The sequence below is a fragment of the Aethalodelphis obliquidens genome, unplaced genomic scaffold (genome assembly GCF_003676395.1).
Source record: "Aethalodelphis obliquidens isolate GAN/ISIS:26980383/991018 unplaced genomic scaffold, ASM367639v1 scaffold69, whole genome shotgun sequence".
In the NCBI taxonomy this organism is placed as follows: domain Eukaryota; kingdom Metazoa; phylum Chordata; class Mammalia; order Artiodactyla; family Delphinidae; genus Aethalodelphis; species Aethalodelphis obliquidens.
In genome coordinates, this window is record NW_020838013.1 from 2,883,616 (window position 1) to 2,910,986 (window position 27,371).

Sequence of the window (27,371 nt, forward strand, 5' to 3'; positions counted from 1 at the left end):
GGGAGGCGGCGCCGCCGGGCCGGACTCCCGAGAATGCCCTCTGGGGGCGCCGCGTGGGGTGGGGCAGCCGGGCCCTGCAACTAGAGCTGTTGCCCCTGGTTAAAAATACCCCCTGTCCTGTCCTCTCCCTCCCCATCCCCCGCGGTGCCCTTCCGTCCGGGCCCCAGCCCTCCCCACCCCGACTGGCGCTGGCCCCTCCCCGGGGACAACTCTGCCTTTTACTAATTTGTCCTCTCGCGCAGTTGGCCCGGCGTCTGCGGAGGGAGGGGCGGGGAGACACCGTGAGTTAGAGAGACAGTCTGAGGAGGTGCCCGAGAGATAAGGGAGGGCAGAGAGGCAGCGGGGCTGGAGCCCGAGGAGGAGGAAGAGAAGGGGCAGAAGGAGGGAGGGAGGGAGGAGGGCGGAGGGGCCGCGGGAGGAGGGCGGGGAGGAGCGCTCTTCCTGGTTGGGCCCTGTCCTCAGCTGCCACCGGGGAAGCCAGCCGCAGGGACCGCAGCGACCGCAGCGACCCCCCGAACACTCCTCCCCCAGGTAAGGAGGTGGGTGGCCGGGCCGCTGTTCCCGAAGCCTGGCCACTGCTCCCGGGCTGAGGGGCTGCCTCTACCCCGGGCTCTCTGAGTGCCTGGAACTGGGGCAGGGGCTGGGGAAGCCGCACAGCTCCGGCGCCCGCCCCAGCCTGCGTTCCTCACTGCCTCCAGGGGCCGGGCTGCGCCGGGCTGGGGGAGGGCCGGAGGGGGAAGGACTGAGACGCAGCAGCCCTGATCATTCAACCTGTCTCAGGAGCTTGGGGAGGGGGACCACGACTGCCTGGAGTACTCAGCCCGCAAGCCAGGGAAAGGGGCCAGTGTACGGGAGCTCGGCTAGTTTGAGGAGGGGGGTTACAGGCAGGCAAACGGTCAGAGGCCTTCCCTGGGGTCTCCCACCTTCCTGGTTCCTTGTGCTATTTCGGGCTCCGCCCTTCCCCAACCTGACTAGCTGACCACAGGACTGCAGACCCAGGACAATGGGCATCTGGTAAAAGAGAGGTGGTAGCACTGGGTGGGGGTAGGGAGATGGTGGCCACCATACCTGGGGGGATGGGAAGCCCCCTCTCCAGGGTTCTGGGAGCAAAGGGAGGTGGCAGCCCTGATTCAGTGAGAGGAGCAGTGGGGGCGGGGAACCCCAGGTCTGGGGGGGAAGGAAAGCAGTGTTAGCAGACAGGAGTCCCAGCTCTAGTCCTGGGAAGGCCTGGGTTCGGAGCAGACCCATCTCTCCCACAGGATGACTGAGGAGGTCATCACTCCGGTGTACTGCACCGGGGTGTCTGCACAAGTGCAAAAGCAGCGGGCCAAGGAGCTGGGCCTGGGCCGCCATGAAAACGCCATCAAGTACCTGGGCCAGGATTATGATCAGCTGCGGGTTCACTGCCTGCAGAGTGGGGCCCTCTTCCGTGATGAGGCTTTCCCCCCAGTGCCCCAGAGCCTGGGCTTCAAGGACCTGGGCCCTAACTCCTCCAAAACCTATGGCATCAAGTGGAAGCGTCCCACGGTGAGAGGGGCCACCCTGGGTGGGATTCAGTTTACCCCCTTCCTGGGTGAGGAGTGGGAAGAGGACTCCAGGTCCCTAGGAGGGGCTGGCCCAGAGACAGGACTCTGGGTCTCTTGCAGGAGCTGTTCTCAAACCCCCAGTTCATCGTGGATGGAGCCACCCGCACAGACATCTGCCAGGGAGCACTGGGTAGGCCCTGGGGCGTTTTGAGTGTTTTTCCAAAGTAGTTCCCTATACCCGTTCCTTCCTGCTCTGCCTCAGCCCCTCCCTTCTGCAAGCCCAAGCGGGCTCTGGCTATCAGTGCTGGGGCTGGTTTGCCCAGATTCCTGGGTCTTTTCTGTAAGTTGAGGGGAGCCCTGCCCAGGGAACCCGTTTCTCCCCAGCATGGCACTCGTGTGCACCATTGGGCGCAGATTGGTAGATCAGGCCTGACGTGGCTCTTTCCCATCCCAGGGGACTGTTGGCTCCTGGCGGCCATCGCCTCCCTTACCCTCAATGACACCCTCCTGCACCGAGTAGTTCCACATGGCCAAAGCTTCCAGGATGGCTATGTCGGCATCTTCCATTTCCAGGTGAGGAGCCCCACATGCACCTTGGGCAAGGGGGGTGAGGGAGAGAGGGGTAGCAGGCACTGCAGGTGGTGGGGACACTGAAGTTAGGGTGGCTCAGGGCCACACCTTGCAGGGCCAGCCCTCCCTCTCAAAAGTATTGTGTGTGACCTCTTGATTCCATCTCCGATCCGTCATGTGTGAGAATCTGTCATGTGTGAAACGACTGGGCAGGTATTTCGGCTGGCAGCTTTCCTGGACGCTTGTGCACATCGGAGGAGAAAAGTGCTTAGAAGATTAGAAAGATCTCTGTGTTATATCCTGTGGGACAAATCCTTTTCCTCCTCAGGGTCTCAGTTTCCCTATCTGAGAAACAGAGAGTGTTCTGCCGGGAAAACCGACCAGCACATGTGGCCATCTACACCCTTGGCATCAGTCCACCCACCCACCCACTCCCAGCTCCGCCTGCACTTTGGCAATCGCCAGCCTCTTAGAGAGCCTTGCAGAAAAGAAAGACTCGGGATTAAGCCTATTTAAACCAGCGTTTCCTGATGTTGTTTGCGCACAGGGCCCATTTTTCAAATCACACTAATGAATTCTCAGTAGGCTGGTTTTGGGAGAGACACACCCCCAGGAAGCCTGGATGAGAATCCCTGGCCCCAGTGTCCTCTCCTTCCGCCTAGCCAGGGAGCCCCTTGCCCTACCTCGTCCTCACCCGCCTCGGCGCCTAAGGCTTGACTTGCAGGACCCACCGTGCGGTGGCAACTACTGTGGCCAAGTGCGGCACCTGCCAGCGTTGGCCCACCGGGGCGTGGCCTCACCGCCCTTTCCCCACCCTCTCCCTTCACTCCACCAATCCGCTCCTCCCCGGCCTCTGATTGGCCCGTTCACTCCTTCACAGACAGTGCGGTGGGCCCACCTCCTCCCCTCGCCCCCTTGTTCGGCGCACACACACAGCCCCGAATGCCAATGCCGTAGCACTGAGTCACTTTTGGCCTCGACGGGCCGACTCCTACCTCTCTGGGAAACTTGGCCTTCAAGGCATCTATGAAGCAAACCCTGCGGTTTGCTGTCCACCTTGTGGTTGAAGGATCTGGATGACACATTTTTATTCCACACCTAATTTACATAGGTATCCGCAGCCCCCCTACACACACACACACCCACACACACACACACCCACCCATGGCCTAGAATGGGGAGGGGGAAAGGCAGGGGTCATGGCCTTAAAAGGTTCCGGGAGAGCCAAGGCCCAAGGGCTTTGCAACCTCTCCATCCCTTGGTCTGTTTCAAAACATATCAACAATGCTGCCCTAAAGACTACCTTCCTAATCTTCTTTAGTTTTCCCATGAGGAAGGCATTGCTGTTCCCTTTTGTGGAGAGGGAAAGTGAGGCTCAGAGAGGATAAGGTGCTCAGATCCTGTGTCTAGGATGTATGACCTAGAATCAGGTGTCTAGTAAGTGGGCGAGCTGCTGAGGCTTAAGCTCGGGCCCCGGGGATCTCAAAGCAGGTACTCACTATGCTTCTCTTCCCCCAGCTGTGGCAGTTTGGGGAGTGGGTGGACGTGGTGGTGGATGACCTGCTGCCCACCAAGGACGGGAAGCTGGTGTTCGTGCACTCTGCCCAAGGTAACGAGTTCTGGAGTGCTCTGCTGGAGAAGGCCTATGCCAAGTGAGTAGGGGCCCAGCGAGAGCTCCAGGCCACCCCCAGAGTGTGGGGTCCCGCTTGGTACAGAGTGCTGACCGGGGCCTCCCACAGGGTGAATGGCAGCTACGAGGCCCTTTCAGGAGGCAGCACCTCCGAGGGCTTTGAGGACTTCACAGGTGGGGTCACTGAATGGTACGAGCTGCGGAAGGCACCCAGCGACCTCTACAGCATCATCCTCAAGGCGCTGGAGCGAGGCTCCCTGCTGGGCTGCTCCATTGATGTGAGTGCGCTCCATCCTGTGACCTGAACCTCCTAGTGGCTCCCTTTCCCTACCCAGCCCAGCCTCAGACTCGCTGCAGGCTTGGCTCCAGACCCCATCCTTCACCTCACACCATCCCCGGATCCTCACCCAGCCGCGCCCATCACTTCAGTCGCATCTTCCACCTCCATGCCTGGCGTCATCCTGGTCCCCAAAGCCTCAGACCTCAGCTTGTTTTCCTCACTTCAGCTCCTTGTTCCTGTCATCTAAGGCCTTGCCTGTCTGCTCTCCAGTTCGCAGCCTCAGACCTCAGCTCCTTCCTAGTGCCGGCTCCTGTGGGCCCCCGCTTCTTCCCGTACTCCATTCACTCCCTCAGTTGCTTTTCTGTTCCCACGACTCATCCTCAGACCTCCTTCATCCTTGATGTCACCCTCCACCCCCACCATCACTGCATCCTCCACTCCAGCCCCGCCCCCATGCTCTTCCCCAGTCCTACCCGACTCTAGTTTGTTTTCCTCCCTCTTCTCCGCCTCACTGTGTCCCTCCACATGAGGTCCTCTGAGGACCTCGTGGCTCTGTGGTGAGGCGAGGGGCTATGCATGGCTGTATGTGTGTGTTCATGCATGTTTGCACAGGGTCTGGCCAGCTCTGGCCAAAAGCAGTGTCAGTGGGGTGCCCAGGCCCCGCCACCAGTGGTAACATTGGTGGAGTAGCAGGCAGCACCCCTTCCAGGGGCTGAGATGGGGTCAGGGTTCCTGCCTATCACTTTGCATAGCTGTTGTGTGTGCAAGGGAACGCCAAGACTCGGGGTTCATCTCCTGACCGGGGATGGGGACACTGGCCATAGTATGTGTGTCTTTCTGCAGATCTCCAGCATTCTGGATATGGAGGCTGTCACCTTCAAAAAGCTAGTGAAGGGCCATGCCTACTCTGTGACCGGGGCCAAGCAGGTACTGCCCCACGTGGAGGTCTTCCCTGCAGGGCCGTCCCCGCTTCCTTGTCTCTCTGGCCCGTGGCCAGGGCTGTGGGAGAGGCCGACTCTTCCTTTGACCTCCTGCAGCACCTTTTCTATCTCCTGGGGACTCTCATCCAGAGATGTTTATCTTGTGCCCCCCCTAGTTTGTGCACATAGCTGCCTTCCTCAGCAGGTTACTCCCCATCAGGCTTCTCAGCTGTGCTTCCCATGGTGGGTGCTGGGTGCTGAGCTGGGCTCGGCTAGGGTGAGGTGGAGGGAAGGGGTGCTAAAAGTGTGTACCAGAAGCAGGCACTGATGGGAGCTCTGGGGAACAGGTGAACTACCAGGGCCAGATGGTGAACCTGATCCGGATGCGGAACCCCTGGGGCGAGGTGGAGTGGACAGGAGCCTGGAGTGACGGGTGAGGGGCCGCGGACACTGGCCAGGGAGGCTGGGGGAGGCTGTTCAGTGCCACTGGCATTTCTGCTGGGGGCTCTGCCAGCCCAGGGTGGGCTCAGGATTGGACAGAGGGGCCCATCTGCATGTGACTGGGTCTGAGGACCACCCTGACAGAGCTCAGGCTGTGCGGGCCGCTGTGCCCAGCCTGTGAGCATCGTCGGGGCATCTGACCCAGCCCCTATAAGACAGCTGGGACTGGGATCTCTGGACTTGGCCTGGAGGAGGCCTCCTGACCCGCGCCAGGGGAGGACAGGCCTCAGGGACAGAGGCTGGGCAGGTCAGTGGCCGGCAGCCCCTGGCAATGCCCTTTCCCCACAGCTCCCCGGAGTGGAACAACGTAGACCCTTATGTTCGGGAGCAGCTCCGGGTCAAGATGGAGGATGGGGAGTTCTGGTGAGCAGCCCCCTCTTCAGTCTTGGGGACAGGCACCCCAGCTCCCAATCCCCCCAAACCCAGCCGTGCCACGTCCCTCAGTGCCCTGGCTGGGGGCCCTGGCTCACCTCTCACCTCGACCCCCCCAGGATGTCCTTCCGAGACTTCATGCGTGAGTTCACCCGCCTGGAGATCTGCAACCTGACGCCCGACACGCTCAAGAGCCAGAGGTTCCGCAACTGGAACACCACCCTGTACGAGGGCACCTGGCGGCGGGGGAGCACCGCGGGGGGCTGCCGCAACTACCCAGGTGACCTGGCCTTGAGAGCGCAGGGGGGCGGGTCTGGGCCCTGCTGCCCCGGACATGTCTTCTCTCTGAGCCTCGGTTTCCTTGCCTGTAAGGTAGGGGTAGTTGTGCTGACCTCGTGAGTTTGCTTTGAGGATGAAATATTGAATGTCCTTGTAAATTCCAAAGAGCCACATTTGATTCCCTTGCTGGGGTCTGAGCCAGAGTGCTGACAAGGGGAGAAGGCTTCGTTGCCGTCCAGCCACCTTCCTGTCACTCCTCATTCCGAGACCTTCCTCCTGGCCCACTGTCTCCCTCATTGATTCTCTGTCACCTTTCCCTGGGCGTCTAGATCCGTGGGGTATCCTTCCTCTCCCATCTCGCCTTCTCTTCTTACCAGGCTAGAGTCCTCATCCTTACCAGGTTGGAGTCACCATTTTAATCTTCCCCCTGCAAACGCTCGAGTTTCCCGGCCCCTTTGTCCCTCTGCCCCATAACCCTAGTTGAACCCTCTCCACCGGCTCCAGAACCGCTGACTGTGCCTGGAGAGAAGTTACACACCTGGGGCAGTATTTTCCCTGTAAATTCACAGACGCAAACCTCAGTTGTGCACTTTGCATGACCCCAGCAGCTCCTATGAGTACGTTCCCACTCTCTCCTCAGACCTGCCTCCACTGTCACTCTCATCTGATTTCATGGGACACCCGTCCCATTCCCACCCCCAAATCCCCCAGCCTGACTGGACCTGTGCCCGCCTTTGCTGCCTTGCCGCCCGGGACAGTGGCAGAACTATCCCTGCTCGTGGGGACCCCGCACCTCTGCTCCGGACTCCCTTCTCCCTCACTCTGAAAGCCTCCCACTTCTTCATCTGTCACCTCTCACTCTGTGTCGTGATGAGAGAACTGCCTGCCTCAGAACAGTCGCCTGTCTCTCGACCCACTCCCCCACCCATTTCTCTGCTCCCCTTCAAAGTGAAATTTCTCAGCAGTGCTGCCCTCAGCGTTTCCTTGCTCGCTTCCAGTTCAGTGTTTAACCCCCTCCAGTCCAGCTTCCACCCCACCCCAGTGCTGCAGCGTCTCACTGGCCAGCTTCGGCTGTGCCGCGTCCACCACTACAGCTCTGCTCTCATGACCTGCCCCTGTTAGCAGTTCTCAGGCTGGCTCACAGCCCTCTGTTTTCATTCTTCTCCCTCACAGGGATCTAATTTCATCAGTTTTTCCCCAAACAGATGACCACTGTTCCCTGTACCACTTATTGAGAAGTCTATCCTTTCCCTGCAACGCCAGCCCCATCATACAGTTCCCACGTATGTGCGGGTCTGTTTCTGAGTTGCTTTTCTGTCCCTTGGCCTATCCCACTGCCAAGAGTGCATTGATTTAGTAGCTATAGATTTATAGGTCCTGAAATTGGACAGGATGAATTCCTTCTTCAGGAGTCTCTTAGCTCTTCGTGCTCCTTTTTTTGTTTTTTCTATGTGAATTTTAGGATCAGTTTACCAAGTCCTACAAAAAGCCCTTTTGAGATTTTACTTTGGAATTGGATTGACTCTGCAGACCCATTTGGGGAGAATTGACATCTTTACAATTTTGAATCTTCTTATCCAAGAATGTGGTATATCTCTTTATTTATTTAGGCCTTCTTTAATGTCTTTCATCATAAAGGGCTTATACATCTCTTGAAATTTATTCCTAGATACGTTATCATCTTGTTGCTGTTGTAAATGGTATCTCTTTTAAAATTACCTCTCCCAAGTAGTTGCTGATACTGTAGCATGCAGCTGGCCTTTTAAGTTTATGCTGTATCCAGCAAACTTGTTAAACTGTAGTTAACTTTACTCATTTTTCTGTAGATCCTTGTTGCTTTTCTAACTGACAGTATAGTATCTGAGAAGAGTGATGAATTTGTTTCTTTTCCAATTCTTATTATTTTTGTTGCATTTTCTTGTTTAATGTGCTGTCCAGGCCTGCAGCATGCTGACTAGCACTGGCTATGTCCTGGTATTACCCCTCTCTCAAAGGAAAAGAGTTTTTTTTGTTTTTTTTTTTGCTGTAGGCGGGCCTCTCACTCTTGTGGCCTCTCCCGTTGCGGAGCACAGGCTCCGGACGCGCAGGCTCAGCGGCCATGGCTCACGGGCCCAGCTGCTCTGTGGCATGTGGGATCTTCCCGGACCGGGGCACGAACCCGTGTCCCCTGCATCGGCAGGCGGACTCTCAACCATTGTGCTACAAGGGAAGCCCAAAGGAAAAGTTTTTACTAGTAATTGTTGACTGTAGATTTCATCACTAAAAACTTTTCTACTCTAGGTTTTTGGTTTTGTTTATACATTTATTTATTTATTTTCGGCTTTGTTTGGTCTTCGTTGCTGTGTGCAGGCTTTCTCTAGTTGCAGTGAGCGGGGTCTACTCTTCGTTGTGGTTTGCGGGCTTCTCCCTGCGGTGGCTTCTCTTGTTGTGGAGCACTGGCTCTAGGCGCTCAGGCTTCAGTAGTTGTGGCGCACGGGCTTAGCTGCTCCGCGGCATGTGGGATCTTCCCAGGCCAGGGCTCGAACCCGTGTCCCCTGCATTGGCAGGCAGATTCTTAACCACTGCACCACCAGGGAAGCCCCTTGTTTTCATTTTTGTATGAACCTTTTATCAGATTAATGAAGCTTAATGTTATTAAATACTTTATTATTAGAATTAGCTTTTTTCTTCTATCTGTTAAAAAGGTAAGTTACACTGATCACTTTTCTAATATTAAATTAACCTTACATTCCTGAGATTAAAAACAACAGAGTCAGGCTTCCCTGGTGGCGCAGTGGTTGAGAGTCGGCCTGCCGATGCAGGGGACACGGGTTCCTGCCCTGGTCCGGGAAGATCCCACATGCCGCAGAGCAGCTGGGCCCGTGAGCCATGGCCGCTGAGCCTACGTGTCTGGAGCCTGTGCTCCGCAACGGGAGAGGCCACAACAGTGAGAGGCCCGCGTACTGCAAAAAAAAAAGAAAAAAGAAAAGAAAACCAGAGTCATGACATAACTTTTTTTATACAATAATTTTACATCCATGTTCATGACTGAGGTTTGCCTATAGTTTTCCTTTCTCATACTTACCTTGTCTAGTTTTGGTATTGGTGCTGTATTTGGCTGGTAAAGTGAACTGGGAAATGTTTTCTCTTTTTCTGTTTTCTAGAAGAGTTTGTATAAGGTGGGTATGATTTTTTGCTTGAATGTTTGGTGGATCTGGTCTATAAAGTTGTCAGGCCTGCTCTTTTATTTGTGTGAAGATTAACTTTTGTTATTGAGTATCTTTAATGGTGATTGAATTATTCAGGTCTTCTATTTCCTCTTGAGACTCTTTTGATGAGTTTTATTTTCTAGAAGTTGATCCTTTGCATATTGTTTTCACAATTATTAGCGTGAAGTCATGCTTAATATACCATACCTCATCTGTAATGATATCATCTCTTTTATTGGTAATGTTGCTTGTTGGCATTGTCTCTTTTGTTTTTACTAATCCTGTGAGGGGTTTGTCAATATTAGTCTTTAAAGAGAAATGACTTTTTTACTTTATTGATCCTTTTTAGTTTTTTTTCTATATTATTAATCTTTGCTTTCTTGCTTGTTATCTCATTCCTCTGCTTTCTTTGGATTTATTTTTAGACTTTATAACATCTTTTTTTTCTTTCCAGTTTTATTGTGATGTAATTGACATTCAGCACTGTGTAAGATGCACAGCGTAATGATTTGACTCACATACATCATAAAATGATGACCACAGTAAGTTCAGTGAACATCTGTCATCTCATATAGATACACCATTAAAGAAATAGAAAAAATGTATCTTTTCCTTGTGATGAGCACTCTTAGGCTCTTAGGGTTTACTCTCTGCACAGCTTTCATATATAACGTATAGCAGTGTGAATTCTATTTAACATGTTGTACATTGCAGCCCTAGCACTTATTCACTTTAAAACTGGAAATGTGTACCTTTTGACCACCTTCATCCAATTCCCTCTGCCCCCACCCTTTGCCTCTGATCACCACAAATGTGATCTCTTTTCCTATGAGTTTGTTTGTTTGTTTGTTTTTGAAGGATAATTGAACTACAACGCTATGTGAGTTCCTGGTCCACAACATAGTGATTCGATATTTCTGTACATTTCAAAACCATCACTACAATAAATCTAGTTGTCGTCTGTCACCATACAAAGATATTACAAAACTACTGATTCTATTCCCCACACTGTACATTTCATATCTGTGACTCATTTATTTTGTAATTGAAACTTTGTACCTCTTAATCTCTCTTACCTATTTGTCTTCTCTCTCTCTCCCCCTCCTCTCTGGCAACCACCTGTTTGTTCTCTGTATCTCTGACTCTGTTACTGTTTAGCTGTGTTTTTTCATTTGTTTTGTTTTTTTAGATTCCACATATAAACAAAATCATCCAGTATTTGTCTTTTTGAATTAGTGTTTTCATTTTCTTTGGAAAAATACTCAGGAGTGGAATTGCTGGATATCATGGTAGTTCTATTTTTAATTTTTTGAGGAATCTCCATAGTGAGGAATTCCATTTTGAGGAGTCTCCATGTTCTCCATAGTGGCTGCACCAATTTACATTCCCACCAACAGTGCACAAGGGTTCCCTTTTCTCTACATCCCTGCCAACACTTATTTGTTGTCTTTTTAATAATAGCCATTCTGACAGGTGTGAGGTGAAATCTCATTGCGATGTTGATTAGTTACGTTGAGGATTTTTTCATGTGTTCTTTGGCCATCTGTATGTCTTCTTTGGAAAAATGGCTATTCAGTTCCTCTGTCCTTTTTTTTTTTTTTTTTTTTTTTGGTGTCCGGGGGCCTTCCTCTTTTGTTGTCTCTCCTTTTGGGGTGCACAGGCTCTGGACGTGCAGGGTCAGCGGCCATGGCTCACGGGCCCAGCCACTCCGCGGCATATGGGATCTTCCTGGACCAGGACACAAACCCATGTCCCCTGCATCGGCAGGTGGACTCTCAACCACTGCGCCACCAGGGAAGCCCGGGTTGTTTGTTTTTTTTGGTGTCGAGTTGTATGAATTCTCTGTATGTTTTGGCTATTAACTCCTCATCAGATATATCATTTGCAAATTTCTTCTCCTGTTCAGTAGGCAGTCTTTTCATTCTGTTGATAGTTTCCTTTGCTGTGCAAAAGCTTTTTAGTTTGATGTAGTCCCGTTTGTTTATTTTTGCTTTTTTTTCCCTTGCCTGAGGAGACATATCCAAAATAATATTACTAAGACCCATGTCAAAGAGCCTACTGCCTATGGCTTCTTCTAGAAGTTTTATGGTTTCAGGTCTTACCTTTAAATCTTTAATCCATTTTTAGTTTATTTTTGTATATGGTGTGAGAAAGTAGTTGAGTTTCATTTTTTTGCATGTAGCTGTCCAGATTTCCTAACATCATTTATTGAAGAGGCTGTCTTTTCCCCCATTTTGTATTCTTGACTCCTTTGTCATAAATTACCCATATAAGTGTGGGTTCATTTCTGGGCTCTCTTTTCTGTTCCATTGATCTATGTGTCTGTTTTTGTACCAGTACAATACTGTTTTGATTACTGTAGCTTTGTAGTATAGTTTGAAGTCAGGGAGTGTGATATCTACAGTTTTGTTCTTCTTTCTTAAGATTGTTTTGGCTATTCAAGACCTTTTGTGTTTCCATACAAACCTTAGAATTATTTGTTCTAGTCCTGTGAAAAATGTCATTGGTATTTTGATAGGGATTGCATTGAATCTGTAGATTGCCTTGGTAGTATGGTCATTTAAACAATATTAATTCTTCCAATCCATGAGCACAGTATATCTTTCCATTTGTGTCCTCTTCAATTTATTTTATTAGTGTCTTATAGCTTTCCAAGTACAGGTCTTTTACGTCCTTAGTTAGATTTATTCCTAGGTATCTTATTCTTTTTGATGCAATTGTAATTTTATGACTTCTTAAATTAGACACTTATTTCATTAATTTTTTTTTCTGTGTATGCACTTAAAATGATAAATTTCCCTCCAAGTGTACCTTTGAGTTACACAATTTTGATATGTAATGTTTTTAAGAATTGTAATACCATAAAATTCACACTTTTAATGTGTACAATTCAGTCATTTTAATATGTTCACAATGTTGTGTGATCATCACCATCACCTAACTCCAGAACATTTTCACTGCGCTCAAAAGAAACCCTGTATCCATTAGAAGTCACTCCCTAACCCTCTCACCCACCAGCCCTGTAATCACTAATCTAATTTCGTCTTTATAGATTTGTCTATTCTGGACGTTTCATATAAATGGAATCATGCAATATGTGGCCTTTTGTGCCTGGTTTTTTTCCCTTAGCATCATGTTTTCAAAGTTCATCCATGTTGTAGTGTGATCAGTACTTCATTTCATTCGTAGGGCTGAATAATATTCCATGATATGGATACACCATATTTTGCTTATTCATTCCAGAGTTGATGAATTGTTTCCAGTTTGGGGCTATTATCAGTAATGCTGCTCTGAACATTTATGTACATGTGTTTGTATGAGCATATGTTCTCTTGGGTCTAAAGTAGGAGTGAAATTTTTAGGTTGTATGGTAACTCCATGTTTAACTTTTTGAGGAACTGTAAACTGTTTTCCAAAGTGGCAGCCATTTTACTTTCCATTTTACATTCCTCCTAGCAGTGTATGAGGGTTCCAATTTCCCCACATCCTCATTAACACTTATTGTCCAACTTTTTTATTATAGCCATCCTAGCAGGTGTAAAGTGGTATCACATTGAAGTTTTGATTGGCATTTCCCTAATGACCAATAATGTTGAGTATATTTTCATGTATTTATTGGCCATTTGTATGTCTTTTTTGGATGGTCTGTTCAAATAGTTTGCCCATTTTTAAATGCAGGGTTTTTTTTGTTGTTTTTTGGGGTTTTTTTTTTCTCGCGGTACGCGGGCCTCTCACTGTTGTGGCCTCTCCCGTTGCGGAGCACAGGCTCTGGACGCACAGGCTCAGCGGCCATGGCTCATGGGCCCAGCCGCTGTGCGGCATGTGGGATCTTCCCGGACCGGGGCACGAACCCGCGTCCCCTGCATCGGCAGGTGGACTCTCAACCACTGCACCACCAGGGAAGCCCTGCCCATTTTTAGATCGGGTTGTCTTTTCATATATTTTTTAAGTATATATATATCTGTATATATTCTGGATGTGAGCCTTATGAGGTAGATGGTTTGTATGTATTTTCTCCCATTCTGTGGGTTGTCTTTTCATTTTCTTGATAGTGTCCTTTGAAGCACAGAAGGTTTTAATTTTGATGAAGCCCAATTTTTATTTTTTCCTTTTGTTTCTCATGCTTTTGGTGTCATAATCTAAGAATCCATTGCCAAATCCATGGTCATTTATCTTTGTGTCTTCTTCTGAGAGCATTATGATTTTAGCTCTCTTATATTTAGGTTATTGATCCATTTTGAGTTAATTTTTGTTTATGGTGTAAAATAGGTACCCAACTTATTTCTTGTGCCTGTGGAAACCCAGGTGTCCTAGCATCATTTGTTGAAATACTGTTCTTTCCCATTGAATGGTCTTGGCACCCATGTCAAAAAACAATTGGCCATTTATGTATGGGTTTACTTTTGGACTCTCAGTTGTGTTCTTTTAGTCTGTATGTCTATTTTTATTCCAGTACCACACCATTTTGATTATTATAGATTTGTAGTAAGTTTTGAAGTCAGGAGGTGTGAGTCTTCCAACTTTGTTCTTTTTCAAGATTGTTTTGGCTTCTGGGCCCCTTACAATTCCATATGAATTTGAGGATCTGCTTTTCACTTCTGTGGGAAAAGTTTGTTGGAATTTTAATAAGGATTGCATTGAATCTGAAGATCACTTTGGGTAGTATTGACATCTTAATAATATTAAGTCTTCCATTCCATGAAGATATGTGTTTTGACTTTTCTATGTCTTCTTTAATTTGTTTCAGCAGTGTTTTGTAATTTTCAGTGTACAAGTCTTTCAACTCCTTGGTTAAATTTATTCCTAGGTATTTTATAGTTTTGGATGCTATTATAAAGAAATTGTTTCCTTAATTTCCTTTTTGGATTTTTTCATTGTTGGTGTATAGAAACACAACTGATTTTTATATTCTAATGTAATCTGCAACTTTGCTGAATTTGTTATTAACTCTAAACTTTCTTATGGATTCTTCAGGTTTTTCTATATACAAGATAATGTCATTTGCAAGTAGAGATAGTTTTCTTCTTCCTTTTCAATTTGGATACTTTTTCTTTTTCTTGACTAACTGCTCTAGCTAGAACTTCCAATACAATGTTGAATAGTGGTGGTGCAAGTGGGCATCTTGTTCTTGATCTTGGGGGGAAGCTTTCTTTTTTTTCACCACTGAGTATGATATTAGCAGTGGGTTTTCCATAAATGCCCTTTATCATGTTGAGGAAGTTCCCTTTTATTCCTAAATTTCTGAATTTTTAAAAAAATTTATTTATTTAATTTATTTATTTTTGGCTGCACTGGGTCTTCATTGCTGTGCACGGGCTTTCTCTAGTTGGCGGCAAGCAGGGGCTACTCTTTGTTGTGGTGTGCAGGCTTCTCATTGCAGTGGTTTCTCTTGTTGCAGAGCACGGGCTCTAGGCACATGGGCTTCAGTATTTGTGGCATGCAGGCTCAGTAGTTGTGGCTCGTGAGCTCTAGAGCATAGGCTCAGTATTTGTGGCACATGGGCTTAGTTGCTCCACGGCATGTGGGATCTTCCCGGATCAGGGCTCGAACCCCATGTCCCCTGCATTGGCAGGCGGATTCTTAACTGCTGTGCCACCAGGGAAGTCCTGAATATTTTTATCATGAATTTGTTTTGGAGTTTGTAAAATGCCTTTTCCACGTCAGTTGAGATGGTCATGTGTTTTTTTTTCCCTTTGTCCTATTAACATGATGTATTACATTGGTTGATTTTCTTATGTTGAACCATTCTTGCATTCCTGAGATAAATCCTATTTCATAGTATGTAATCTTTTTAATATACTGTTGGATTTGGTTTGCTAGTATTTTGTTGAGGATTTTTGTATTGATATTCATAAATGTTACTGGTCTGTAATTTTCTTTTCTTGTGATGTTTTTATCTGGCTTTGGTATCAAGGTAATGCTGGCCCCGTAGAATGAGTTTATCAAAAGAAATAGTAATGTAAATGAGAAATCACATAGAATAGTAATTAAAGCACTGTGTACCTGTATTGAAAAAGAAAGAACTGAAAACAATTGCCTAATTTTCCACCTTAAGAAACTAGTAAACGAGCAAACTAAACCCAAAGCAAGCAGAAGAAAGCCAAATAAATGAAACAGAGAAACAATAGAGAAAAATCAATGAAACCAACAGTTGGTTCTTTGAAAAGCTCAGCAAAAAGTGCAAACCTTTAGCCCAACTGAACAAGAAAAAAGACAAGAAGGCTCAAATTACTAAAATCAGGAATTAAAGAGAGAACATCACTATCAACCCAACAGAAATAAATGATTTATAAGAAAATACTGTGAACCATTGTATGACAACAAATTAGATAACCTAGATGAAACCGACAAATTCCTAGAAAGAAACAAACTATGAAAATTGACTCAAGAAAAATAAAAATTCTGGATAGACCTGTAACACTTAAGAGACTGAATCAATAATCAAACCTCCCAGTTATTATTTTATTGTTGATTTTTAACTTAATTTCCTTGCAGTCAGAAAATATGATCTATATGAGATCATAGGTTTGAAATAAACAGAAGCTGATGCTATGGCCCAGCATGTGGTGAGTTTTCATGCATATTCACGTGTTCTTGAAAAGACTGGCTAACACATATATTGTGTTAGCACTCCTGTAAATATTTTAAATATAACAACCTGCTTAACTTTCACACTGACCCTATGAGGGATGTACTACGTTATCACTATTTTACAGATAAGGAAAATGAGACACAGAGTGATTAAGCAGTTTGCCAAAGTCACTACTAAGTGGCAGAGCTGGGATTTGAACCCTGTCAGTGTGAACCTGGAGTCTGTTCTCTTGACCAGTATACTGTTCTCTGAATGTTAGGGGGAATCTTCTATAATTGTTCATTATATCAAACTTATTGACTTTGTCTGCTTAATCTATCCATTATTGGAAGAGGGATAATAAAATCTCACACCATCTTGCTGGCTTTGCCAATTTCTCCCTTTATTTCGGTCAGTTATTTTTCTTTGCATATGTTGAGCTAGGTGCATCAAGTTTAAAATTGATATAAGTTCCTAGTGAATTAAACTTTTTTTTTTTGCTATCTAGTGACCACCTTCATCTTTAGTAATTCTTTTTACATTCAAGTCTGTTTCAGTCTGTGTTACTATGCTGTTGCAGTTTTCTGTTAGTTACTACTAGTACTTTTGTGGTATGTCTTGTTAAACCGTTTGATGTCCGATCTTTCTACAGCTCAGTGTTTTAGTTATCTCTCATAAATAGCATATAACTGATTTTTTTAATAGCTGAATTTGGAAAACATTGTCCTTTGATTGGAAAGTTTAATCCATTTACATTCATAGTGATTACTGATATATTTGTATTTATTTCAGCAGACTTACTATGCATTTTCGATTTGTCCCTCCTGCTGTGCCTTCTTTTGGGTTGAATTTTTTCTTTTCTCTTTGCTTGTTTTTCCCTCTGTGAGTTTGGAAGACAGAAGAGCTTGCTTAATAAGTTCCAAAGTTAGTTGATCAGTATCTTTACCCTCCACCTGAATAATGTAAAGACTTGAGAATATTTAAGTTGGATCACACCCTCCCTTTGTTCAATCTGCTATCCTTAGCTAGTATTTTAATTCTTAACAGTTTCCTGCCTGTCCTAAATTAGCACCATCATCATCCCCATTATTTGGTATAGCCCGTATTTGTTTGATTACCCACATAATATCAGTATTTTTGCTCATTACTCTCATGAATGGTGAGACCTTTCATCTGAGATCATTTTCTGTCTGTCTGAAATAGATCTTTTTGAATTTCTTTTACTGAGGGTCTTTTGGTGATAAACTTTCTCAGTACTTGTATAAAATGCCTTTATAGAGTGCTCATTCTTGACAATTCTCTGGATATAGAACTCTGAATTGACATTACTTTCACTTCCCTGAATATGCTATATTACTCTTCACTGTGCTTCCACTGTCACTATGTGAGTCGGGAGTCTGTCTACCATGCCTTCTGAAATGGTTTGTCTTTTCTGTCTTTTAAGATTCTTTTTCTTTGATATTCTACAATTTGACCATGATGTGTTGAGGTGGGGATTTCTTTTTATTATGCTTTGGATTTGTCGAGCTCCCTGTGTATGAAGATTGATGTCTTTCAACAGTTCTAGAAAATTGTTAGCCATGATCTTTTAGAATATCACCTTCCTACTCTCTTTATTTTCTTCTTTTGGAATGCCAATCAAATGTAAACTGGACCCCCTCAGTCAACCCTCCAGATCTCTTAACATCTCTTAAATGTTCCATCTCTGAATGTCCCTGCATTGCATTCTGGGTAGTTTCTTTAGATCCATTCTCAATGCACAAATTTTCTTTTTTGTTGTTGGTTAATCCTTCCGACAAATGCTTAATTTCACTTGAAAAATTTATTTCTGGAAGTGTTAATGGCTCTTTTTCTAATCTGTTCATCCTTGCTCATATATTTAAGCATCTCATTTATTTCTCTAAGTAGAGTAAGCCTAGTCTTTCATATTCCGTGTCTGATAATTTCAGTATCTGGAGTCCTGGTGAGTTGTTGTTTGTCGCTGCTCATCCTCAGCCGTCATGAGGTTCATCCATGGCGGCTGCTGGTTCTCAACCTTCTGAGGTTTTTGGCTTATTTGACCTAGAAGTTTATCTTCAGGAGTTGTTTGAGTTATTGGATGAAGTTAAGTTCCTCTAGTGTTTCTGCCAGTCACCTGGGATACTCCCGACCCAGGACTCTTAAAAATAAATTTTCTCTTTAATGTTCTTTTTTTGACCTCATGGGCAGCATGAATTAAGTCTGCAAGCTCACGAGAAGGCTGGCTCGTGGTTATAGATCCTCAGAGAATGTTCTACTTGCTCCCAGTGGTTTTGTTTTTCTTTCACACTTACACTGCTGGCATTCCTCACGGGGCTTCCAGTTTTATGGCTGTGATCTCCTACGGGACCTTATCTCCTGCCCCTGAGCCCAGGCAGGACTCAAGACCTCTAGGAGTCTGCAGAAATCCTTTGGCATTATTTACCTTTCATGGCTCCCAGTTTCCATTTTTTAAAACAGCTTTATTGAGATATAATTCACATACCACATAATTCACCCATTTACAGTGTAAAATCCAGTGTGGCCTTTACTTTATTCACAGAGTTGTGCACCCATTATTACATCAATTTTAGAGCGTTTTCATTACCCCCAAAAGAAAACCTATACCCCCTGGCTGTTACTCCCAAGCCCCTCCTCCCCCTCATTTCCAGGCTACCACTAATCTACTTTCTGTCTCTATGAATTTGCTTGTTCCCGACAATAATTTAATATAAATGGAATCATACAACACGTTGTCCTTTGTGACTGGCTTCTTTCACTTAGCATAATGTCTTCAAGGTTCATCCATGTTATGTAGCATGCGTCAGTACTTCATTCTTTTTAATTGCTGAATAATATTCCATTGTTTGGTTATATCACATTTTGTTTAAATTGGGTTGTTTCTACCATTTGGCAATTATAAATAATGCTACTTGGAACAGTCACATGTTTTGTGTGGGTGTATGTTGTCATTAATCTTGGATATACACACACACACACACCCCCAGAAGAGTGGAATCGCAGGGTCATATGGTAATTCTGTGTTTTACCATTTGAGGAACTGCCAGACTATTATGCAAAGTAGTTGCACCATTTTACGTTCCCACCGGCTATGCTTGAGGTTCTGATTTCTCCACATCCTCGCTTATTTTTTTAAATTTTTTAAAAATAAATTTATTTATTTTTGGCTGCGTTGGGTCTTCATTGCTGTGCATAAGCTTTCTCTAGCTGTGGCGAGCGGGGGCTACTCTTGGTTGCAGTGCACGGGCTTCTCATTGCAGTGGCTTCTCTTGTTGCGGAGCACAGGCTCTAGGCGTGTGGGCTTCAGTAGTTGTGGCACACAGGCTCAGTAGTTACGGCTCATGGGCTCTAGAGCACAGGCTCAGTAGTTGTGGTGCACGGGCTTAGTTGCTCCGCAGCATGTGGGATCTTCCCAGACCAGGGCTCAAACCCACGTCCCCTGCATTGGCAGGCGGATTCTTAACCACTGCGCCACCAGGGAAGTCCCCACATCCTTGCTTATTATCTATCTCTCTTTTTGATTAATGTTAATTTTGTATGTGGGGAGGGGGAAATGCTGGACTTATTGGTGCCTTTTAAAAGAAGTTTTGCATATTCTCTCCGGCACTTGGTTGTTTTAGTCAGGAGGATTGTTCAGGCAGCTGAATCACTAAATTGCCAGAAATGCAAGTCCCCCTCAGCGCTTGCAGCTCCATGGCCTCCTCTCAGACCCTGCTTTCTCTCGCCCTCTTCTAAGTCACTGTCCACACAGCAGCCACCTTCTTTTTTTTTTTTAATATTTATTTATTTGGTTGCGCTACGTCTTAGTTGCAGCAGGCAGGCTCCTTAGTTGCGGCTCCAGGGCTCCTTAGTTGCAGCTTGCCGGCTCCTTAGTTGCAACAGGCGGGTTCCTTAGTTACGGCAGGAGGGCTCCTTAGTTGTGGCACGTGAACTGTGAGTTGCAGCATGCATGTGGGATCTAGTTCCCTGACCAGGACTCACACCCGGGCCCCCTGTGCTGGGAGCACGAAAACTTAATCCACTGCGCCACCAGGGAAGTCCCTGCAGCCACCTTCTAAAATCCTGATCCAGTCATGCCCCTCCCAGTGTAAACCTGTCAGGGAGTCCTTTTGGTCTTTGATTCAATCCACACTTCTTATCACCGACCCTGCTTCCACCAACGTCTGCCAACCTCCCTGGATCCCCTGTGCTCACTGGAGCCCCAGATGTGGGTCTTTTCTTCTCCCTCTGCCTAGGCTTCCTAGGCTCAAATGTCACCTCGAAGATTCCTTCCCTGCCCGACTTCAGCTTGCTTTCTTTGTAATTGTTCCATTAACTAACCTGACTTGTTCATGCTTTGCCTCCGCTTCGTTCTGGAATGGGAGCTCATGAGGGCGGGGACCCTGTGTGTCCCTGTGGCACATCTGTCACTTGGCACACGGTGGCCACAGTAAAATTTGTTGAATGAATGAATGAATGAATGAAAACATGGGGGAGGGAAGGCTTGGGGGCACTGCTCTGCTTCTCCTCTGATCCTGCCTCCCTACGTCCTGCAGCCACCTTCTGGGTGAACCCCCAGTTCAAGATCCGGCTGGAGGAGACGGATGACCCGGACGACGACGACGACTACAGGAGTCGGGAGTCAGGCTGCAGCTTCCTGCTCGCCCTCATGCAGAAGCACCGCCGTAGGGAGCGCCGATTTGGCCGCGACATGGAGACCATAGGCTTCGCTGTCTACGAGGTGAGCGAGCGGGCGGATCGCCCAGCACCCGGCAGAGAAAGCGGTCTCCCGGCAAGCACCGCCAGGGGGCGCCAGGGGCGCCAGAGGACAAGGCGGCGCCCGCCCATCCAGAGCCGACTGGGGCCAGTCACACCCCTGAGGCAGGCAGCCCTAGACTGAGCCTCCGGGAGGCACCTGCTGAGGCCCTCCGCCAGGACTGGGGCAGCCGGGGGCCTAAAATTCATCCCGTGAGGCAGATGGAGGATGAGGAAGATGTTTAGCTAGGAGAGGGGAAGATTCTGCAATTCTCCCCTGTCCTTAGAGGCTGCATGGCTGCTTTTGGGCAGAGGGATCTGCCTTAGCTGACACCTGGGAGAAAGACTTTGACTCAGTTTCAGAAAGAAGTGGGCAAGTGGTCTTCCCTGAAGGAGTAGTGAGCTCCCTGTCTTGGAAGTATGTAAGCAGAGGCTGGCCGTGGAGGGCCCTGCTTCACGCACTGTATTCAAGACAGAAACTTCTGGATCTCCCTGGTGGGGGTAAAGGACAGTCGCAGCCTCAGCCCAGGCCCACGGCCCCTCATAGCAGATTGGGGTGGACCTCCAGTGTCCCCGGGCCGGAGGACTCTGCAGTTGGCCGCCCCATGGGGCAGCCCTGGAGGCTCTGGTTCAGAGCTGAGGTGCAGGGCATTCCAGGGACAGAGGGCCCTGCCTGGGCCTCCCTCCTGGGGTCCTGGGGTCCCTCTCTGGCATGAATACAGGTCTGGGTCAACACTGGCCCCTGTCCAGGACCCTGTCTCCTGGTCTCTTCATCCCATCATTTTCATCTTAAGAACTCAGGGCCGCTGCCCAGCACACACCACAGCATCTGCCCCTGGGCCGGGCAAGCATCTCTAACTTCCCTCGTCTCTCTGGCAGGTCCCTCCGGAGGTAGGTGTGGCATCTGACTCGCCTGGGTTTACACACCCTTGAACACACATGGCCCAATGGTGCCCAGAGGAGCAGGACGGCGGCAAGCCCACACGTAGAGAGCTAAGAAGTCTCCTCATCTTGGGGCTAACACAGTGCCCCCACCCCCCTGCCTGCTGTTCAGTGGGCAGAGCAAACACTGTCCTCCTGGGGGTCAGAGCAGGTAATAAGTAAGGGAGCTGGATTTGAACCCTGGCCCTCAGAGCCCCACCTGACGCGCACCCGTGAGGCTCTTCCTGTCTTACTGTTCACACTGAGGCCGTCTGGGGTGCTGGCTAGGAGCAGGTTGGTAGTGGGCTGAGTGTTCTGTACCCTTGGGCAAGTTGCTTAGGCTCTAAGCCTTGGCGTCAGTGTCTGTAAAATGAGTTGTCATGAGCGTTAAGTGAGGTGACGTGTAAAAGGCCCTGCAGTGTCTGACACAGGGGAAGCTCCAGGTAAGGATAATGAGAAAGTTATTTCATGGCGTCACAGTATCTACATTCACCTCATGGTGTCTCCTCCCCTCCACCCGGTGCGGTAGGCAGGGCTGTTACCCCCATTTCACAGATGAGGCAACAAGCACTGTGACTTGTCAGGGTCGGGTAGCCTGTGGGTGACGGAGCCGTGACACAGCTCTCCAGCCGCTTGGCCAGAACCTGGAGCCTGGGGTCTGGATCTGGGTCTGGTTCTGGCTGGATCTGGGTCTGGGGGCAGCTCCTAAGGGTGGGCTGAGCGGGCAGCTGCAGCCCCCGCTCCCTCCTTCCCTCCCGCCAGCTGATGGGCAGGCCGGCCGTGCACCTGAAGCGGGACTTCTTCCTGGCCAACGCGTCTCGGGCCCGCTCTGAGCAGTTCATCAACCTGCGGGAGGTCAGCACCCGCTTCCGCCTGCCACCCGGGGAGTATGTGGTGGTGCCGTCCACCTTCGAGCCCAACAAGGAGGGCGACTTTGTGCTGCGTTTCTTCTCAGAGAAGAGTGCTGGGACCCAGTGAGTAGAAGGGCCCCCCACCCCGCTCTCTGCGTGCCCCCCACGCCCCTCCTGCCCCCCCCCACTGCTGACTGGCCCCCTGTCTCCCCACCCTCTGCAGAGAGCTGGATGACCAGATCCAGGCCAATCTCCCTGACGAGGTACGTGCCCTGGCCCCACCAGCCACCCTCCTCCTCTCCCTCACTCTGGGTGTCCTGTGCCCTGGGCTCCGGCTGGCAGTGCAGAGCCCCTCCTGGCAGGAGCCGTAAGAGTAATACTGATCCCTCATTTGCCCAGCACTTTACAGTTTGCAAAGGACTTTGTCATAATAATGGCACAGGGTCCCCGGGTTCTTGCTCTCTGCTGGGTCTGTGCTGAGCTCTTTACCTGGGTCACCCCGTTTCCTCCATAACAGCTGTGTCAGGGTACTGTCACTACCCTCTCAGTGGGAAACTCAAGTTCAGAGAGGTTAAGGAACTTGCCCAAGGTCATGCAGCAGGGAATCAAAGCCTCACTGTTCATCATTGAGCTGACCTTCACTCTCCACATTTAGGCCACAGAGGCCTGGACAGGGATAGAGTAGGGGCCAGGTTCCCGTTTTACAGATGAGAAGAGTGAGGCTCAGAGGTGAAGTGACACATAGCTGATGAGTGGTCCCAGCCCTGCCTCCAGCAGCTGCCCATGCAGGGGCCAGGCTGGGGTGCCCCTGACCTGCTCTCCCCCGCTTCTCCATCCAGCAAGTACTCTCAGAAGAGGAGATTGATGAGAACTTCAAATCCCTCTTCAGACAACTGGCAGGGGAGGTAGGCTGGGCGTGGTGGCCGGGTGGTCGGGGGCACCGAGGGGCAGCCTTTCCCCAGAGTGGAAAAGGCTCCTCCTCCCTCTTCCCCCAGGACATGGAGATCAGCGTCAAGGAGCTGCAGACCATCCTCAACAGGATCATCGGCAAACGTGAGCATTCCTGAGCGGCTGCTCTCCACCCCGTGTCCTGCTTCCCACCCCCCCTACCCCCCACCTCTGTTCCTCCAAACTCCAGAATCTAGCCTTCTGCTCCCACCCTGGGCTGAACCCAACCCCTTGGTCTCCGTGGGTGGGGCACCCTCCACCACCTTTCTGAGCCCTGCTCACCCCCTTTTTCCTCCCAAACTCCTCATGCCGTCTTGCTGCTCTCTGTGCCTGAGTGCTGTGCCTGGTGTGATTAGAAGCTTAGCCGGCTGCTGACAGCACCTTAGGGCCAGTGTGTGGGCGCCCCTTCCTCCAGAAGGCAGGTGGCCGGCTTCACTCCCCAATGTGCAAAACTGAAGGCAACCGCCCTTCAACCTTCCCTTTGCCCCCGCCTCTGACCTCTCACCTCCGACCTCTGTGCATGCTGCTCCCTCAGCCCAGAACCCCTCTCCTGCTCTTCTCACCCTCGGGGCCTGCAGCAAACCCCACCCCTGCCGTGACCGCCTATGCTGCACGTTGCTACTGTGTTTCTTTCACTTATACTTAGCACTGTTCCTTTTCACTCGGGTCTAATGGTGGTGTTGACGTGCCTGTTGGGACACCGGCTTGACTGCTAAAATACCTTAAACTCTTTTTTCTGATGATGGAAACAATCCTACATACCTACTAGCCTAGACTTTACACACCAGGGGACAGAAATGGTGCCTCCCGGACCCTTGTCCCACCAATGTGCCCAGCACGGGGCAGCCCCAGGAAGCTGGCTGGGTTGAGGTGTTGGGACTGGTTTCTCTTGCAGACAAAGACCTGCGGACCAAGGGCTTCAGCCTGGAGTCCTGCCGCAGCATGGTGAACCTCATGGACGTATCCTCCCTTTGCTTTTGCCTCCTGAGCCGGCCTTTGGGGTGGGATGTAGGCATGGGGAGAGCCCTGAGTGACCCATCCCAGGAGCAGCGCAGAGAAAGGGACAAGTGTGGACAGACCAGTTCCTTCCTGGCATCTTCCTGTTGATCGGGGTGGGGCGGGGACCGAGGCACAGGCCTGTGTTGAGTGAGAGGCGGGCAGGGCCTCGTCTGCAGGTGACCCTGAGGCTGGTGCTCTGTTTGCGCCCCTCCCAGCCACCCCGATTCAGGCCTGGCCCCAGGCAGCTGTCTGCGGGCTCCTGCCCCTTCTCCCCTCCCCCTCCTCGTCTTGCTCTCCCCGGTGCTCACTCACCCAGTGCCTGGTTTAAGCAGTGGAGTTTCCTTCTTAATGGCCGCCCAGCGTGACGGCAACGGGAAGCTGGGCCTGGTGGAGTTCAACATCCTGTGGAACCGCATCCGGAATTACCTGGTAGGTGGTCCCTGCTGGCAGCACCCTCCCCTCCTCTGCAGCCTCAGTCACAGCGGGCGGCCGGGCTCTGGCTCCCAGACCAGCTGTGTGGACTAGGCCCTTGCCCTGGGTCTGCCTCTCCGAGCCCACGTATCCCAGTGGCTGACCCCCTTCGGGCCTCTCCCCTCCACCCTCGTCAGCCCTCCACCCTGGGCAGATGGGAAGGGCTGGATGCTCGCCAAGCCCTCACCCTCTGCCCCCCACCCCCACCCCCCCAGTCAATTTTCCGGAAGTTTGACCTGGACAAGTCGGGCAGCATGAGTGCCTACGAGATGCGGATGGCCATCGAGTCTGCAGGTGAGGCCTGAGGGCTGGTGGCACTCGTGGAGCCCCAGGGAGATGGCCCTGGCTCGCTTCTCTGACAGCTACCCAGGGCGGTGGCCCACCCACTAGCCCTTGTCCCTGGGGGGGTGATGGCAATGGTGGTGAAGCAGTAACAGCCATCTACTGCCTTTCTCTCCTGGTGACTGAGCCAGGCACTTTATCAGCATTTCCTTTTGTTCTGACTGCAGCCTCATGAGAATAGGGTCTTTTATTATCCCATTGAGCAGAGAAAAGTGCAGCTCAGAGAGGGGTAGTGACTGGCCTGAGGCCACACAGCCAGGGAGGAGTGGAGCTGGCCTCCAGAGCTTCCAAAGGGAGCAATGCAGGGCTCATCCTCAGTCCCATGTCAGGATGAGGCCAGGGCATTCAGAACAAATGAAACTGGACCCTGGGCCCTGATGGCCAGCACCTGCTTCCCTGGGGCAGTCTGGGTCCTCAAGCTCCCTCTGGACCAGCACTTGCCCAGCTCCCGGCCCTGCCCAGGAGGTCTTCATGCCCCCCAGCCCTGGGGCTCACCCTGCCCAGCGTCAGTCCCCCTCTCCGCCCCCTCTGGCCCGGCTGCACGTCACTGGCCCTCACCTGCTCTCCTGCGCCAGGCTTCAAGCTCAACAAGAAGCTGTACGAGCTCATCATCACCCGCTACTCGGAACCCGACCTGGCTGTGGACTTTGATAACTTCGTGTGCTGCCTAGTGCGGCTGGAGACCATGTTCCGTGAGTGTCCCCGTCGGCTTCCCCCTCCAGCTCAGTCCCCAACTCGTCCCCAACGAGGGTCTTGGGGAGGTGGGGTCCAGGCAGGCTGAGTGCCAGGCGACATGGAGTTGGGTGGGAACTCTGGAGGGGGCTCTCGAGCAGCAGGAAGGGCTGCCTCCCGGCTGTGAGGGTGAGAGAGCTTGCGGCGCTGTGGGGAGGTGGGGGTGAGGCAGGAGGTGGGGCCTGGTCCTGGCCCTGCCTGAAGGTCCCACTGAGTTCTCAGCCCCATGTCATCATTTCTTGAACACACAGGGTTTTTCAAGACTCTGGACACGGATCTGGATGGAGTCGTGACCTTTGACTTGTTTAAGGTGGGGCTGTCCTCCGGTCCGGTTGGGGAAGGTACCCAGGGGCAGTGTTTTCTTACCCTCCTGGGCTGGAGGCTGCGGCCTCAGCGCCAGCCCTAAGGCCGGCCACCTGGGTCCTGCAAGGACACACTTGGGTGTCTGGGTCCTGGGGAGGATGGGCCAGACCCCTGGAGGCCTGTACAGGAGCCAGCAGCCTGGGCTCCCAGGGGTCGAGGAGGTAAGAGAGTGCCCCGCCCCCTCCCCGGGAGGGTCCCTCTCCCACCTGCCCTCAGGGGGGTGAGGAGATGGTGACTCCTGAGCCATGGAGCTGGGAGGCCGGACTTGGGGTTTCTGCCCTGGCTGACCCCTCTCTCCGCCCTCTGCCTGGCAGTGGTTACAGCTGACCATGTTCGCATGAGGGGCTCTTGCACGAGCCCCTTGCTGTGCTTCTCTGCCCTCCTCGTCTGCCGGGCCGTGCCTTCCCGCCACGCCACACCAGGCCCCGCCACACCAGGCCCCACCACACCAGGCCCCGCCAGCTGCAAGTGCCTTCCTTGGAGCAGGAGGCGGCCTCGTCCTCCTCGTCCTCCTCGTCCTCCTCGTCCTCACTTCCCGGCTGCCCCGGTTCCTTTGTTCTGGGCAGAGCTGCGTGGCCCTCCCTGCCTCCACTGGCCACGGGCTCAGATGGACTCCCCCAGCCCCTCTGGTTGCCAAACTGGGAAGGCAGCTTTTGCTAGTTCCTGCCTCACATGGGGCCCCAGGGGGAGCTGACGGCCCCAGGCCTCTGGACATCCTGATGTGTCCCCTCCCCTCCCTCCACAGGCCACCCATTCCACCCCCAAGCCCACCACGCCCCAGCTGCAGCCTTTAAACTATAACCACTAGCTCTGCACAGCCTGCTGTCTAGCCGTGCGGAGCGCTCTCCCAGCTGGGGCGTCCTCCGCAGGGCTGGGAATGAATGCCTGTTCCTTCCTGTGCCGAAGCCAGTGCCCCCCTCTGCCCCACATTCCCCCCAGCCCTGTCCACACTTGCCGACCAGGAGCGGCCTGGCCTGCGGGGTGGTCAGGCCTTCCCTCCCTCCCTCCCTCCTTTTTTATATTGGTGATTTTAAAGGGGCCTCTGTGGGGACTGATGTACCACCTATGGGGGTGCCAGAGGCACCTGGGCATGGGGTGGGGCAGTCTCATGTTTCCATGCAGAGAAACCCCAAATAATAAAGGAAACGGCCCCAC

At 50.5% G+C, this 27,371-nt stretch overlaps 1 protein-coding gene across 2 annotated transcripts; it reads left to right on the forward strand.

The window, feature by feature from the left end:
- On the forward strand, positions 1-27,371 carry CAPN1 (calpain 1). Of its 2 annotated transcripts, none has more exons than XM_027090404.1 (22): positions 1-531; positions 1,260-1,527; positions 1,647-1,716; positions 1,981-2,099; positions 3,615-3,748; positions 3,836-4,004; positions 4,850-4,933; positions 5,274-5,359; positions 5,716-5,790; positions 5,919-6,079; positions 20,391-20,575; positions 21,469-21,480; positions 22,273-22,484; positions 22,585-22,624; positions 23,201-23,266; positions 23,357-23,414; positions 24,205-24,269; positions 24,669-24,737; positions 24,995-25,073; positions 25,697-25,813; positions 26,105-26,163; positions 26,531-27,371. In XM_027090404.1, the coding sequence occupies exons 2-22, from the start codon at positions 1,261-1,263 to the stop codon at positions 26,555-26,557; spliced, it is 2,154 nt and encodes a 717-aa protein (XP_026946205.1). In that variant the 5' UTR covers positions 1-531; position 1,260; the 3' UTR covers positions 26,558-27,371. The 2 variants fall into 2 exon arrangements, with proteins under 2 accessions (XP_026946205.1, XP_026946204.1); XM_027090403.1 differs by lacking the exon at positions 1-531 and adding an exon at positions 635-1,014.